Source organism: Corticium candelabrum, chromosome 8 (assembly GCF_963422355.1).
Source record: "Corticium candelabrum chromosome 8, ooCorCand1.1, whole genome shotgun sequence".
NCBI lineage: Eukaryota > Metazoa > Porifera > Homoscleromorpha > Homosclerophorida > Plakinidae > Corticium > Corticium candelabrum.
Genome location: NC_085092.1, coordinates 6,318,866 through 6,336,365, shown reverse-complemented (window position 1 = coordinate 6,336,365; position 17,500 = coordinate 6,318,866). Strand labels below are relative to the sequence as shown.

At 40.5% G+C, this 17,500-nt stretch overlaps 2 protein-coding genes across 3 annotated transcripts in view; one reads left to right on the top strand and one right to left on the bottom strand.

The window, feature by feature from the left end:
• LOC134183716 (mediator of DNA damage checkpoint protein 1-like) overlaps positions 1-14,005 on the bottom strand; it is a 16,159-nt gene extending 2,154 nt beyond the window's left edge. Inside the window, exons 1-18 of one of the 2 annotated variants that reach the window (XM_062651311.1) lie at positions 13,921-14,005; positions 13,726-13,789; positions 13,610-13,662; positions 11,360-11,452; positions 11,158-11,295; positions 10,622-11,051; positions 9,768-9,989; positions 7,376-7,845; positions 6,514-6,582; positions 6,099-6,444; positions 5,187-5,335; positions 5,099-5,132; positions 4,336-4,445; positions 4,169-4,279; positions 3,345-3,405; positions 3,200-3,273; positions 947-1,015; positions 760-859 (exon numbers count right to left, since the gene is read on the bottom strand). In XM_062651311.1, coding sequence (XP_062507295.1) covers positions 760-859; positions 947-1,015; positions 3,200-3,273; positions 3,345-3,405; positions 4,169-4,279; positions 4,336-4,445; positions 5,099-5,132; positions 5,187-5,335; positions 6,099-6,444; positions 6,514-6,582; positions 7,376-7,845; positions 9,768-9,989; positions 10,622-11,051; positions 11,158-11,295; positions 11,360-11,452; positions 13,610-13,662; positions 13,726-13,789; positions 13,921-13,995 — 2,668 coding nt within the window. In that variant the 5' untranslated portion in view covers positions 13,996-14,005. The remainder of the gene's footprint in view (positions 1-759; positions 860-946; positions 1,016-3,199; positions 3,274-3,344; positions 3,406-4,168; positions 4,280-4,335; positions 4,446-5,098; positions 5,133-5,186; positions 5,336-6,098; positions 6,445-6,513; positions 6,583-7,375; positions 7,846-9,767; positions 9,990-10,621; positions 11,052-11,157; positions 11,296-11,359; positions 11,453-13,609; positions 13,663-13,725; positions 13,790-13,920) is intronic. The other variant, XM_062651312.1, reaches the window with a different exon arrangement.
• A 235-nt stretch (positions 14,006-14,240) lies between these two features.
• On the top strand, positions 14,241-16,328 carry LOC134183539 (uncharacterized). Its single transcript, XM_062651118.1, has 6 exons — positions 14,241-14,300; positions 14,364-14,431; positions 15,004-15,066; positions 15,132-15,236; positions 15,768-15,860; positions 15,933-16,328. The coding sequence occupies exons 2-6, from the start codon at positions 14,378-14,380 to the stop codon at positions 16,152-16,154; spliced, it is 537 nt and encodes a 178-aa protein (XP_062507102.1). The 5' UTR covers positions 14,241-14,300; positions 14,364-14,377; the 3' UTR covers positions 16,155-16,328.
• The last annotated feature ends 1,172 nt before the right edge of the window (positions 16,329-17,500 follow it).

Genomic DNA, 17,500 nt, shown 5'->3' with positions numbered 1-17,500 from the left:
AACAAACAATCAGAAAGACAGACAAACAGACCAACAGACAAACAAACAGACACACAGATAGACAGACAAACAGACAAACAAACAGACAGATAGACAGAAAGACAAACAGATAGACAAACAAACAAACAAACAAACAAACTGACAAACAAATAAAAAACACAAACCCAGAAAAACAAAGGACAAACAAACAAACAGACAGACAAACAAACAGACGGACAGACAGACAAACAGACCAACAGACAAACAAACAGACACACAGATAGACAGACAGACAGACAAACAAACAGACAGATAGACAGAAAGACAAACAGATAGACAAACAAACAAACAAACAAACTGACAAACAAATAAAAAACACAAACCCAGAAAAACAAAGGACAAACAAACAAACAGACAGACAAACAAACAGACGGACAGACAGACAAACAGACAGACAGACAAACAAACTGACAAAAAAACATAAACACAGAAAGACAAAAGACAAACACACAAACAGACAATCAGACAGACAGACAATCAGACAGACAGACAGACATACAGACAGAGCAACAGAAATCAGACAGACAGGCAAACAGACAGACATGTTATTTGACAGACAGACAGACAAACAGACAGACAGAGCAACAGACAAACAAACAGACAGACAAACAAACAGACAGACAGACAGACAAACAGACAGACCAACAAAACAGACAAACAAGCAGACAACAGATAAACATATTTCTACATCGTACATCATTACTAATTCTCTTAATTTACCAACAAATGTCTTCGCTCTTTTGCAAGCATCCAACCATTGCGTAGCAACAATTAGCTTGCCACGAGCCAAAACACACAAGAATTTCACCGTCTTTAGAACCTAAAAACAAGTGAGAAACATGCCAGCATCCGTATGGCAGCAACGTCTACATGAAATAAACTGTGGATGCTGGACAGATGGACTGACCTTGTCAGCGATGAGGTGAGTACAGTCGTGGACACTGCTGACGACAATGCCGCCAAGGTCACCAACTATCTACATAAGATGAAGTGATGATGTGAGTGGATGACTGTTAGATAAAAGAGAAGCAAAGGAACAGAGAGAAATAGACACACAGATAAACCAACAAATTCACAGAAACAAACAGGCACACAGACTAATGCTAACAAATACATGGATAGAGAAAGAAAGAACTAACAAACACACAAACATACAAACAAACAAATGGACAAACAGATAAACCAACAAATGAACATAAACAAACAGACAGACAAACTAAAAACTAACAAATACATAGATGGAGAAATAAACAACACACATACAAACAAACAAACAAACAAGCAAATGGACAAACAGGTAAACTAACAAATGCACAAAAAACAAACAGACAGACAGTCTAGAAACTAACAAATACATAGATGAAGAAATAAACAACACACACACACACACACACACACACACACACACACACACACACACACACAAACAAACAAATGGACAAACAGATAAACTAACAAATGCACAAAAAACAAACAGACAGACAGACTAAAAACTAACAAATACATAGATGGAGAAATAAACAACAAACACACACAAACAAACAAACAAATGGACAAACAGATACACTAACAAATGCACAAAAAACAAACAGACAGACAGTCTAGAAACTAACAAATACATAGATGAAGAAATAAACAACAAACACACACACACACAAAACAAATAGACAAACAGGTAAACTAACAAATGCACAAAAACCAAACAGACAGACTAGAAACTAACGAATACAGACATGGGCATAATTATGGAGCCACCCTCATATAAGCTGAGGCAGGGAAATCAACAGAACATTGCAGATTTATGAATATACCTGCAGACACACCGATTCATCAAATCATGCTATTTGGGTATTTATATTGTTCTGATTGGACGTTTTGACAACCCGTAGCAACAAAAAGACTAAGAGAATGACCAGACTAACCACCGCCGCCATGCATTACCATGTCCAAACCGTTCATGTTGCATGTGACGTCACAGGAGCAGATGAGAATAGACTACAATATGCAAGTAAACTGAAACGAATAGTCTCTATTTAATCTTTGAGTATGTCTTCCAACATAAACAAAGTCATTTTATTGCTAGAAGCTTTTTGAAAACGATTTTGATTCTAGTAACTTTCAAATTTACTGGTTGAACTGACACAGCAAGAAGCAGTCGTGTATCTCAACAGGTCACACATCACCTCCAATCTCAGACCTGCAGACATGTGGATGGCACAATCAGAGCCATTACCTCACCATTAGACTTGTTTTTAATTTACTAGAAAGTGCAGCTGTCACTGTAGATGCATGTACTTGCAGTGTCTGAGAAAGTCCAATAATATTTTAATCTAAGTCGCATGCTCAGGGTGGCTCCATAATTATGCCCATGTCTGTACATAGATGGGAAACAAACAACAAACACACACACAAACATACAAACAAATGGACAAACAGATAAACTAACAAATGCACAAAAACCCAGACAGACAGACAGACTAAAAACTAACAAATACATAGATGGAAAAATAAGCAACAAACACACACAAATACACAAACAAATGGACAAACAGATAAACTAACAAATGCACAAAAAAAACAGACAGACTAGAAACTAAAAAATACATAGATAGAGAAATAAAAAATAAACACACACAAACAAACAAACAAATGGACAAACAGATAAACCAACGAATGCACAAAAAACCAAACAGACAGACAGACTAGAAACTAACAAATACATAGATGGAGAAATAAACAACAAACACACACACAAACAAACAAACAAATGGACAAACGGATAAACTAACAAATGCACAAAAACAGACAGACAGACAAACTAGAACAAACACACAAACAAACAAATAGACAAACAGATGAATGAACAAATGCACAGAAACCAGATAAACAGATACATAGAATTAGATAGACAAACAAACAACAAACTAAGACGAAAACATACAAACAAAACAACAGAAAAAAATCCATTTGCATGTAACACACACACACACACACACACACACACACACACACACACACACACACACACACACAGATCCAGACCCAGACAGATCCAGACCCAGACCCCCCCCACACACACACACACAAACACACACACACACACACACACACACACACACACACACACACACACACACACACACACACATTCTACTCCAACCTTTTCTCCTTGTTTGTATCTCATGCCAGTAAACAGCACTTTAGGTGGTCCAGACTCAATAACATCAGCACTTCCTACACTCAAATCCAATCAACACAATTCAACAAAGCAATCCACCAATGAAACGTTGAGATGGGTCATTTACCTGCTACTGATTGTCTTAGTGATGATCTCCTCCTTTTCAATGGTGGAGGTGCAGTCAATGCCTGCAAACAGGTGGTGCACTAATTGAGTTGCTGATAGGCAGACAAACAGAAACAAACAAACAAACATACAAACAGACAAGTACATAAATGTGGAGACACAAACTGAAGAACAGAAGACAAACAAACACATACACTAACAAATAAACAAACAAACAAATAAACAGACAAACATACATACAAACACAAACAGACAATAATCTGACATACACAGACAAACAAAAATGAGACAAACAAAAACTCATGCAAACAGACAATCAAAGAGACGAGCAAACATACATACAAACAAATAGACAACAAACAGACAAACAGACACACACAAGCAAACAGACAGACACCAACAGACATACACAAACAAACACAAACAGATATACAACAAACAAAAAACAAACAAACAAAAACTCAGACAAACAGACAAACAAACAAATAGACAAACATACAAACAGACACACACACACACACACACACACACACACACACACCTGCAAACACAAACAGACATACACAGACAAAAAACTCACACAAACAGACAAACAAAGAGACATACAAACAGACAAATAAACAAACATATGCAAACAGATAACAAGGCAGAGTCAGACAGACAAACAGACAGACAGACAAACAGACAAATAAACGAACAAACAAACAGACACACAAACAGAGACACATAAACAGACAAACAGAAAACTAGCAAGCAAGCAATCAAACAAACAAAACACAAACAAGATAGACAACTAATTGTCACATTTCGACAAACATTGTCTACCTCACTATTCCCTGTCACATCGGACAATCCCCGTTTTCTCCTCATCTTGCCAACAGCCACAGACGTTTGACTATCAGTATCAGCTGCCACGATAGGAGTCGACGACAATGACTAAAACAAACATCATGTCTTGTCACACTGTGTGAGAGAATGCATCTATTTCTTACTTCTGCCTCTGATTCGGTCTTGGGTGATGACGTAATAGTTGATTGTTGTTGGGAGTGATGCTGAGTTCTATTGGAAGCAGCTTCAAATGTTTTGTCAGCAGAGAGAGAAGCTGAATGGTAGAAATAATGATGAAGTTACAGATTTGACGTAAGAAATGAATGCTGTCTGTCCATCTATCTGTCTGTCAGTTTGTCTGTCCTGTCTGTGTGTCTGTCTGTGTGTCTGCCTTTCTATTTATCTGTCTGCCAGTCTGTGTGTCTGTCTGTCTGTCTGTCTGTCCTTCTGTTTATCTGTCTGCCTGTCTGTGCATCTGTCTGTCTGCCCATCTGTCTGTGAGTCTGTGTGTCTGTCTGTCCTTCTGTTTTCTGTTTATCTGTCTGCCTGTCTGTGCGTCAGTGTGTCTGTCTGTCTGTCTGTCCTTCTGTTTATCTGTCTGCTGTCTGTGTGTCTGTCTGTCTGTCTGTCTGTCCTTCTGTTTATCTGTCTGCCTGTCTGTACGTCAGTAGGTCTGTCTATCTGCCTGTCCTTCTGTTTATCTGTCTGCTGTCTGTGTGTCTGTCTGTCTGTCCTCTGTTTATCTGTCTGCCTGTCTGTGTGTCAGTGTGTCTGTCTGTCTGTCTATCTGTCTGTCTGTCCTTCTGTTTATCTGTCTGTCTGCATGTCTGTCTGTGTGTCTGTCTGTCTGCACATCTGTCTGTTTGTGTGTTGTTTGTGTATATCAAGAATTCATCATAATTGATCACAACACAACCAACAGCTTACCAACTGCACAAACCGCTGCCGCCGAAGACAAACTCTACAACACACACCAATCAACCACACTACATTTAACTGACTAAAAACTCCTCACTTCAGTTCCAACATCTCCTAATGCAACAGTTGCTGCCGCTGTAGCATCATTTGATTCACCAATTGATTGTTTAAGGTTCTTTCTATGTCCTCGTCCTCCGCCTCTTGTTGCTCTTTTCCCTGCTTTCCTAATGCTGTTCTGTCCTGTGCCTGTATAAGAGACTGTAATAAAGGAGCGATCATTTCTTAGTATTTGTTTTGTTGACATGGGAATGACTTCAGCTGAGATGAAGCAAACAGCAAACATACAGAGAGGGAGGTACAGACAGCGTGACAACATAACACAAATGTAGTTTGTTATATTGTGTAGTGTTTTAAAGTTATTTAGTTGAAATTATCATATAGCTTGTAACAGTACTGATTTATGGAAATATACGTATTTGACAGACAGACAGACAGACAGACAGACATTGTAATAGCTGTGATTTATGAAAATATACTACCACTGACAGACAGACAGACAAACAGATAAACAGGCAGGCAGGCAGGCAGGCAGGCAGGCAGGCAGGCAGGCAGGCAGGCAGGCAGGCAGGCAGGCAGACAGACAGACAGACATTGTAATAGCTGTAATTTATGAAAATATACTACCACTGACAGACAGACAGACAAACAGACAGGCAGGCAAGCAGACAGACAGACAGACAGACAGACAGACAGACAGGCAGGCAGGCAGACAGGCAGGCAGGCAGGCAGGCAGGCAGGCAGGCAAGCAGACAGACAGACAGCCAGCCAGGCAGCCAGGCAGACAGACAGACAGACAAGAAACAGACAAACAATATTTAGTCTGTACTAGCAGTTGCAATATGCAAATATATGTATTAACAGACAGACAGACAGATGGGCAAAGAAACAGACAGACAGATACACAAACAGACAGACAGACAGACAGACAGACTAAAACCCGTGAATCCACCTGTCAGCGATTGCGACGATCCCTCGGCGTCATCAACCTCTCCATCCGCCTTCTCTTCCTTCTTCTTCTCGTTTGTCCAACTAAACGAGTCGTCACTATCCAACACTCGAGCCTTCTTCGTCCTACTACACACATTCACAGGCGAGTCACATGACATCTCAAAATCATCCATCGCCACACCAACAGCAGCTGCTGGTTCAGAGTGAGAGAACCCAAACGAGCCAAGCTGCACTTTTCTAAGCGATAATAATGGACGTCCTGACTTAGTAGTTTGAGAGTCACCCAAGTCACGTGACTCAATAGAAGCAGTAGATGTATGATTCGAGTCATCATCACCTGGTTGCTCCTGTGCAAAGATGTAGAGAAGAGTGTGAGTGATGTGGCTTGATAGATCGATATGTGAATGATGACTTACTGATGTGTCGCACATGAATGCTACTCGTTTGGGAGCCTTGGACTTCCGTCTTGTGCGAGTGCTCATACCCTAGAGAATCGTGGGATTGGAGTCGGTTTGCATGATTTGTAAAGTGTTGTGTCTGGACAGACTTGCATGCATTCTGAATGTATTTTCATGTAAATAGAAAAACAAATAATAAATAAATAAATAAATAAATAATGATATATGAATGTGAATGTACCAACACCTCACTTGCCTGTCTGCCTATCTGCTTGTCTGCCTGCCTGTCTTTCAACAAATAATCTGTCTGACTGACTGTCTGTTTGTCTGTCTGTCTGTCTGTCTGTCTGTCAACAAATATTCTGTCTGTCTGTCTGTCTGTCTGTTTGTATGTTTCTCAAAAATAATGTGTCTGTCTGTGTGTCTGTGTGTCTGTCAACAAATAACCTGTCTGTCTGTCTGTCTGTCTGTCTGTCAATACATATATTTTCAAACATTGAACTATTATACACCATCTAAGCAAAGCAATTAAATACTACCCAAGCCAATAGAGCTTGGTTCTACCTACAACTATTTATGTTTATGTGGCTGTCTCTTTGTCTGTCTGTCTGTGCAGCTGACTGTCTGTCTGTTTGTCTGTCTGTGTGTCTGTCAACAAATAATCTGTCAGTCAGTCTGTCTGTCTGTGTGTCTGTGTCTGTCTGTCAACAAATAATCTGTCTGTCTGTCTGTTTGTCTGTCCGTCTGTCTGTCTGCGTGTACATTAATCTGTCTATCTATCTCTCACTCTGTTAGTCTTACTATCCATGACTGTACCATCTCTGACCGTCAGTATGGTATGCACCTACCACTCATCCTTCCCCGACTACACATCACATACCTGTGACCTCACAGATTCCTCAGAATGCTTCGACTTGTTATCGACACTTGCTACTCCACTCTCTCTACTATCGCTGGCCTCACGTGTCAACAAAAACTTCCCACCAACAGCCTCATCAGAACACACACTCTTCGTTTCGTCTTCCTTCCTATTCCCTTCCATTTCCACTCCACTTTCATTGACACCCAAATCGTCGCCATTGGCATCTTCTTCAAGATTATATGCAAGAGTTGGTTCACAGGCTTCTTCACTGTTTGCTTCGCTTTCGGGTTGTAAATCATACGCTAAGGTCGGCTCACACTCGTCGGTGTCTTTTGTTTGTTCGTCGTCACTTCCTACTAGATTGTAAGGTAATGTTTGTTCGACGTTTGGTGATGGTGATCCAGTCGCGGTTGTCGCTGTGCCACTGTTTGGAAACGTTTCCATGATGAAGTAGGCTTGGGTTTGTTCCATATCACCACCGATAACGTCTATAAACGTGAACACAACGATTGAATTACAATGTGATTGAAGGTTGACAAGAAACGTGATAAAGTAATAAATCAAGTTGGTGCACACAGAGAAGAAGCGGTAGGTTAGTTACTATGCTTGGTGTGAGTGGCTGCAACTGTATTTACTTCTACTGAAGAGAAGTTGAACAAGAACGACAAATTGACTGACAAGTTAGTACATAGAAAGATGAACAATAAAAGACCGAAGTAGTAGGGAAACATACAGAACAGTAATCATATCAACACACAAACAGCATGCAAACAAACAAACAGACAGACAAACAGACAGACAAACAGACAGACAAACAGACAGATAAACAAACAGACAAACAGACAGACAAAAAGACTGACAAACAGACAGACAAACTGTAATTAGCAGAAAGTTGGGAAGACTGGGACATTCTTCATTCGCACGTAGTTAAATTATGGCGTCGGCCGTTTGGGCCAGACTAGAATGTAGTAGTGTTGTTCTTTGAAAATATATGTATTGACAAACAGACAAACAGACTGACAAACAGACAAACAGACTGACAAACAAACAGACAAACAGACAGACAGACAGACAGACAAACAAACAGACAGACAAACAAACAGACAGACAAACAGACAAACAGACAGACAAACAATGAGACAGACACACAGACAGACAAAAAACAGACAAACAGACTGACAAACAATGACACAGACAAACAAATAGACAAACAATAAGACAGACAGACAAACAAACATACAAAAAACTGGCAACCAGAGACAAACAGACTGACAAACAGGCAGACAAACAGACTGACAAACAGACAGACAAACAGACAGACAAACAGACAGACAAACAGACAGACAAACAGACAAACAATAAGACAGACACACAGACAAACAAACAGACAGACACACAGACAGACAAAAAGACAGACAAACAGACTGACAAACAATGACACAGACAAACAAATAGACAAACAGACAAACAAACAGACAAAAACTGCCAAACAGACAAACAAAAAGACAGACAAACAGACACACAAAAAACTGACAAACAGACAGACAAACAGACTGACAAACAGACAGACAGACAAAGAGACTGACAAACAATGAGGCACACAAACAGACAGACAAACAGACAGACAAACAGTAAGACAGACCAATAGACAAACAGACAGACAAGCAATGAGACAGACCAATAGACAAACAAACAGACAATCAATGAGACAGACAAACAGACCAACAAACAGACAGACAACATGAGACAGACAAACAGACAAATAAACAAACAAAAAACAGACAGACAAACAGACAGACAGACAGACAGACAGACAAACAGACAGACAAACAGACAGACAAGCAAGGAAACAACAGATTAACTTACATGTAACTAATAAACAAAAACAGACTGATAAACAACCAGCCAAGCCACAAATAAAAATAAATAAATAAACAAACAAACAACTACATCAAATATACAAACAAACAAATACAAACAAACAAACAGACAGACAATGAGACAGACAAACAGACATGCAGACAAACTTACAGACAAACAGACAGACAACTGTTTAACAAACAGATAGACAACACACAAACAGACAGACAATGAGACAGACAGACGAACAAACAAACAAACAAACAAACATACAATGAGACAGACAAACAAACAGACAGAGACAATGAGACAACAAACAAACAAACAAACAACAAACAGACAGACAATGAGACAGACAAACAAACAAACAAACTGACAGACAGACAGACAGACAAATCAACAAACACTAACAAACAAATAGATAAAGTAACAAGTAGACAAACGTCAAAGGCCAGTTAAACAACAAGCAAAAATCCAAAAAACTAACGAGTAAAACCTCTAATTAAACATACATTTAACAACATTGCAAAGAAGTCGCCTTATCTTTTACCTTCAACATCGTAATCATTGATTTCTTCATTTGTAGGTTCGTGTTTGTTATCAAGTAAGTTGTCCTTGGTCTTGGACTCGTCGTCAATGCGTTTGCTGATTAATGTTGTTTCATTGCTCGTGTCTTTGTTGATGTGAGGTGACAGTGTTGGACTGTCAAACATGTACTCTTCTTCTTCTTCTTCTTCTCTTTCTGTTGCTTTCGTATCTGAGTTCTCAGCATCTAAAAAGATTTGATAAAAGTTGAAACAGATGGACAGATTGACAGACAGACAAACAGACAGACAGACAGACAGATTGACAGACAGATTGACAGACAGACAAACAGATTGACAGACAAACAGCCAGCCAGCCAGCCAGCCAGCCAGCCAGCCAGCAAGCAAGCCAGCCAGCCAGCCAGCCAGCCAGCCAGCCAGTCAGATAGCCAGCCAGCCAGCCAGCCAGCCAGCCAGCCAGCCAGCCAGCCAGCCAGCCAGCCAGCCAGCCAGCCAGCCAGCCAGATAGACAGCCAGCCAGATAGACAGCCAGCCAGATAGACAGCCAGCCAGCCCAACAGATTGACAGACAGACAGACAAACAGACAGACAAACAGACAGACAGACAACCACACAGACAGACAGACAGACAGACAAACAGATTGACAGACAGATAGATAGACAGACAGACAGACAGACAGACAGATTGACAGGCAAACAGAGACATGTAGACAGAGACAGACAGACAAATTGACAGACAAACAGACAGACAGACAGACGGACAGACGGACAGACAGGCACATAGACAGACAGATTTAATGCCTCCAAGGTTGTATTCAAATACACAAAACTAGTCCAATGTCTATCATTACAAACTCACCATTATTGTTACTTTCTGCTCGTTCGCTTATCGTATCCACATCCACTCCATCAGAACACGACTCGGTTAGCAACAATGTCGGTTCTATAGTCTGACCAGATCCCCCTATCTCCTCATTTCCCTCACAAATCACACTAGGACTACCATAAGTAGCCACATCGTCATCAGACGCAGATATCACTGTCCTCTCCATCTCACAGCTTTCATTATTTTGCTCATGATTTTTGCCTTCCGGTGGCGTGTCAGATGCCAATACTTTGGATTTGTCTGGAGCCTCTCCGGTGTTTGAGAATGGTAAGGTTTCATTGGCTTGTTGGCTCGTGTTTGAAATTAATGATTGAGAGGTAAGCATATTGTGAGTGGAAACAGTAGATGGTAAGTCTCCAGTAGTTGATGTAGAATGTGGCTCGACTTTATCAGTGACATCATCCTAAGCAGTACGATTAAATGTGTGTGTGTGTGTGTGTGTGTGTGTGTGTGTGTGTGTGTGTGTGTGTGTGTGTGTGTGCGTGTGCATGTGTATCCACAAATATTACTGCAATTTCTGATGTTGTCTCATCTCCACTGTTGTTCATCTCCGGTGCATCTCCAATGTGATATTCACATTTAATGCCTGCAAATGTAAGGCAACTGCCACTCGTAAGCTCATAACACACTTGAGGTCTGAGAGGCATCTAGACAATAGACACAGACTTCTGCAGTACTAAACAATAACTGACAACATATAGAGAGATGTACATCTCCTCTATGAGTTTTGTTTTTGCTGTTGAGATCTTTGATAAAATGGACGTCGTGAGATGTTTCAATGCATGCGTGTTGCTTAGAGAGTGCCTAAGATGGAAATACAAAACACAAAAATGTATGAAAAAGATGAAAATAAAAGCAATTTTAAATGCTACATATGAGTGTAATTTTAATAAAAAATCACTACTCTTTAATAAACAGCTAGATGATGACTTTTATGAAGATAATCTGATATACGTACTAACAGATGGATCAATCAACAAACAAATAGGCAGACAAGTAGACAGCTGAATGAACAGACAAACAGACGATACAATATGTATTTCACAGACAGACAGACAGACAGACAGACAAGCAGGCAGACAAGCAGGCAGACAAGCAGGCAGGCAGGCAAACAGACAGACAGACAGACAGACAGACAGACAGACAGACAGACAGAACTTTATATAGTTACCTTGCTAGCATTGTATTATAGATGTATGTTTGAAATAAATGTTAATAGACAGACAGACAGACAGACAGACAGACAGACAGACAGACAGACAGACAAACAGGCAGGCAGGCAAACAGACAGACAAAACAGACAGACACAGAAAATGACATTAGTGACATATATAGTGTCCAATTGCATGCAACCTAAGTTGATAATTTCTTAGAGACCCGTGTAGGTCTAATTGATATATAATGGACTTTCGTATCTATAGCTTGTAATAGTTCATATTTATAAAATATAAAGATTTGACAGACAGACAGACAGACAGACAGACAGAACTTTATGTAGTTACCTTGCTAGCATTGTATTATAGATGTATGTTTGAAATAAATCTTAATAGACAAACAGACAGACAGACAGACAGACAGACAGACAGACAGACAGACAGACAGTAATGTAAAGAACTATCATACTCAGTTTTGCGTACATTAGTTTGTGATGTGTATTGACCCTATTGGGTCTCTTGAACATTCTAAATAGTTTTAGTTGTAATAGCATTCATTTATGAAAATATATGAATTATGACAGACAGACAGACAGATTGTCTTATTACCCCGAAGGTCTGAACCCGCAAGACTATCCATTACCCTGTTCATCAAATTATGACAGACAGACAAACAAACAAAAGTTATAGTTATTAGTTCCTTCAAGTTTGTTTGAGTTTAGTTTACTAGTAGTTCATGAACATTATTACTAAGTTGGACAGCACATATAGTCATTTGCATTGTGGAAATGTATGATAGATAAATGTTCAAATAAATAAATGTGATTGACAGACAGACAGATGCAGCAACGCAATGCAAGAGTGTTACTGCAAAAGACAAGTCCAGTATAGTGGTGGACTCAGTTGGTGCCATCATGTTAGCTTATTGTCAACTGTTCACTGTTATAGTTAGAGACCTCTTGGGTTCAACTTGTCTTAGAACTTGCTGAGTTTTAGTGTATTGTAGACTGTAATAATGTCTTGTATAAGTAATATATGTATTGACAGACAGACAGAGACAGACAACCAGACAGATTTAAGAAATATATGAGCATGACAAACAGACAGACAGACAGACAGACAGACAGACAGACACAGACAAACAGACAGACAGACAGACAGATAGACACAGACAAACAGACAGACAGACAGACAGACAGACAGACAGACACAGACAGACAGACAGACAAACAGACACAAACAGACAGACAGACAAACAGACTAGAAATATAACGTAGAGTTTGTTTCAATAAATTGAAATTGACAGACAGACAAACAGACAGACAGACAGACAGGCAGATAGACACAGACAGACAGACAAACAGACAGACAGACAGACAAACAGACACAAACAGACAGACAGACAAACAGACTAGAAATATAACGTAGAGTTTGTTTCAATAAATTGAAATTGACAGACAGACAAACAGACAGACAGACAGACAGACAGACAGATAGACACAGACAGACAGACAAACAGACAGACAGACAGACAGACAGACAGACACAGGCAGACAGACAGACAGACAAACAGACAGACAGACAAAGAGACAGACAGACAGACAGACAGACAAACAGACTGACAGACACAGACAGACAGACAAACAGACAAACAGACAGACAGACAGATAGACACAGACAAACAGACAGACAGACAGACAGACAGACAGACAGACAGACACAGACAGACAGAAAGACAGACACACAAACAAACAGACAGACAGACACCCATATTACACCAAAAAACAAAACCAACATATACCGGTACCTTGACTGGGATATGCACATTGCAAGAGACATCCCGACCGACGACATTCTCTCCTGGCGCCAAATTCAAAACTGAAACTTCTAACAAAACGAAACAACACGAGAGCTTCGTATCACCTTCAAATACAAGACAAGTCTTCTCAGCCACGCCCTTCTGCTTCAAAACCTTCACATACGCAACCTATCGCGTGCAAATCAGCAATGAATGAATTTCCAATTAGCGCGCGAAGACATTTCATTCACTGTGAAAACGTGACGTCACTTCCAAATGTATCTCTAAAAATCAACGTTCAATACGAGTAAGCCTCCTACCGGACGTTTTCTTTGATTAGTCGTCTCGTCATCGGTGGAGTCGTCATACTCTAAAGGCTGCGTCTCATCTCCCATGTCGCGAATCGGCACGCCCACACATGTAGGCATATGCACGCGCTTTAGCCATTCGCGCCTCAACTCATTGGGCGCGCATGCCTAGTATGTAGCTACAGGTATTGTAAGTTGCATGACGTAATTTACTAAACTTATCCAGTTTTTACAGCATGAAATCATTCAAATGTTTTCCAGTTACTGAGTAGTTTGGTCCAGTTACTACCGTTTTGGCATGCATTAAGTTTGTGGCAATCCGGGACTTTAACCTTCTATTTCCGTTGTATGAGGTGATCGTCTGGCCTGAGACAATTTGTCGCACTATCGAGGTAACATACAGGCTAGACGAGTTCAGAAACAGATGTAAGAATGTATAAACTGTGTTGTTACAGTCTTCTGTTTCGAGATGGCAGGATTTTTCAAACCTCAAAGTGGAAAGCCGTTTATTCTCGTCTCCAAGGTAAATAACCTTCAAGTCGGTAGTCGGGTTTGTACTATTGGGTTCTTGGTGAGAGACACCGAGTGGCCTTCTACCCTTGCACACAACTGTATTCACACACTCAAAAGCCCCTAGGCTAAACCTTACACTTTAACTCTAGACGCGGTTATGGTCCCTCCCATAGGAGTGGCTAACACAATACAGTAACCTCTATTGCAGGGTTGTCTAGTTTTGTTGTCGCAACAAGTGTCTCGTGGTAAGCACGTCTTGGTATTGTCACTCTGTACAGTACTACAGGCGTAGTCAGCCCCTCCTCCGCCGCCCGGATGTCTGAAAGGGGAGCTGGGTATGGGAGTGTATGGCCTGGTGTTCCTAACAGTGTATCCCGCAATAGTGGTATTCCGAGGCAATACTTGGGTACTGTACACTGTACACTTGACGCACGCACAGAGTGTCACATGCACACACACACACACACACACACACACACACACACACACACACACACACACACACACACAGAAGCAAGCGAGCAAGCAAAAGAAACATGTACAGTACACCTACACTGTGTTGACTGTTCTTGTTTAATTTAGATTAAATTTGATGACTATGATACTGATCAAAGTGGTTATCTGGACCTCCAAGAGCTAAAAGCGGTCGAGATAGCATTCTATGCATATTGAATGAGACATCCACACTGATCTTGTCTTCATTCGATTAGGTTCTTTACGATTTAGGAATGAGGACCAGTGAAACTGACCTCGTCGGAGCATTGCTGGCATTGGATAAGGCAAAAGATGGGCGAGTCAGCTACGATGAGTTTAAAGTAAGTACAGCTGCAAATGCCGTGAAGGCCTTATTTCCACGCAAGCGCTTTCTTTTCCACACGTGTGGCTTGGAAAGAAGGGTACATCGATGCCATGTGCTGGGAAAATCCTGCATGTTGCAGGGCAGTATTGTACATGTAGGAACAAAATTTAAAATTTAATTAAACCGATCCGGTCTAACGTGCATTAAAGGGGTGTGGCATAGCGTGCGCTAACTAGGAGTGATCAAACGTGCGTTGAGAAGGTTCCCGGATAGCGTTAGGTTCTCATTCCCGGGTGTGTATCAAAAGTCTAAAGCTAGAGGGCTTTTACAAGATTTAGGTATTTATTTAAATGAAACTGCAGATACAGTACATTCACTAATAACCGATATTATATAATACTTATTTAATCATCTATACCTCAAACCGGAAGTTGATTACATTCTGCCTCTACCAAAAGTCATCTTTCTGAAAACCGGTCCGGCCATGGACCGGCTGGAGTGGGTGCTATGGCCCTGTGTTGTGTAAACGAATCAACTTGTTTGGTAGGAGTGGTATCGAGAAAGAGAAAAGCGTGTTGATGCCTTGACGTTGACTGAGGATTCACAGCGTGTGCTGTCACAGGCGATTCAATTCTTCAAGGTGATTGATCGCATTTTTCTTAATACACAAACAGCAAGGGTTGTTTACTTTATTTATTATTTCTGCATGAAGGATCATGATACAGACATGTCTGGTGAAATCGATCGTCATGAATTTGAGCTGATGTATCGTGATCTGAGAGATAAGTGGAGAATTGTCAGCAATGAATTCAGTACCTTCGATGAGCTCTATGGGTCGTTTGATCGAAATCGTGACGAGAAGGTTTCACTGGAAGAATTTGTGCAATGGCTGGTTGATGCAGGCTCAATTAGAGTCTCTACTGAAGCAGACTGAAGTTGAGTGTTTTCACTCATTTTGCACTTTGTAGTGTGATAGTTGGCTTTGTAGTGATGGTTTATTATGATACTTACACACACACACACACACACACACACACACACACACACACACACACACACACACACACACACACACACACACACACACACACACACACACACACACACACACTACAAGCACACGTGCACAGTTGTTTATCTCAAATTCATTTCGATATGCAGAGCCATTTTTGCCTTGATATACAGCAATATACAAATAGATATTTGATTGCATTGTAGCAGTTTATTGTATCTGGTGTCATTGTGTACAAGCAATCTTGATCAACATCAATGACTGGTTCTAGATGTTGTTGTAGAGAATCGGCTGCTAGAGGCGAATTCTATGTTTTGAAATTTGAAATGAGTACATGCAATAATGAAAGAACTCTTGCATTTGGTTGATTAAATTAACAATAATCTAGAAACTAAATTCAACTATTAAATGAGTTATTTGTCGACTTTTATTTGGTTCATTCTTGTCTTTGGGTTTAACCATCAAGAGCTCATTGTGTAGGTTCTCCAGTGCTGTACGTGTTTTCAACATGGGTAGACTAGAGAGCAAGAAATACCATGTTTGTTTCAACTTACGTGCAGAGGCATAGGAAGACCATGCAGACTACGGGGAGGGGGGGGGGGGGCACACCAGATATAAGGCAGAGACTCTCCACAGATTATGAAATAGATCAATTAGAGACTTTGCTAGTAGCTCTATTTCTGAGGATGATAGTGCAGTTCTAGTTACCTATGGAATGGATGAAAAGACCATCATATGTTAGTCGGGTGGGGGTAGAGTGGTGGTGGTGGTGGTGGGTTGTCACAGCTTTTCTCTTGGGTCTAGTATTTTTTCTTTTTTTACACAGTATTCCTGTGTGTGACATAGCAATAGCAATAAGTCATGTTTGTTATCAGGGGCACCTGCGTATACAAATCAGTAGAAATCAGTATACAAAGCGTTGAAGCACTGTAATATAGCAGCGTTTCCTATGCATGCACGCACAGGGCCAAATCTAGGGGGTATACTGCCCCATTTCCCATGCTGCCTATGCGCGCATGGGCTTCCTAGCTACGCCTCTGGTGGCATCCGCTCTTTTGACAATTTAGTATTCCAATCGGTTAAATTAATATCTTTTGGCTAAAGACTGTTTGATACGTATATGCAGAATCACTTGTAGGTCAAACCCTCCGCGTGCCCTACTAAAGACCCGGATATACTCAAAAATATGTTGCCTTTTTCGACGTCACGGTCCTTGCGTACCTAATCAATTAAATAAACAAATGAATTGCAAACTTATATATTTATGT

Coding starts and splice junctions, on each gene's coding strand:
- LOC134183539 (XM_062651118.1), top strand. CDS start 14,378: ATGGCAGGATTTTTCAAACCTCAAAGTGGAAAGCCGTTTATTCTCGTC. Junction 15,067..15,131: donor ACCTCCAAGAGCTAAAAGCG/GTCGAGATAGCA, acceptor TCATTCGATTAG/GTTCTTTACGATTTAGGAAT. Junction 15,861..15,932: donor AGGCGATTCAATTCTTCAAG/GTGATTGATCGC, acceptor TTCTGCATGAAG/GATCATGATACAGACATGTC.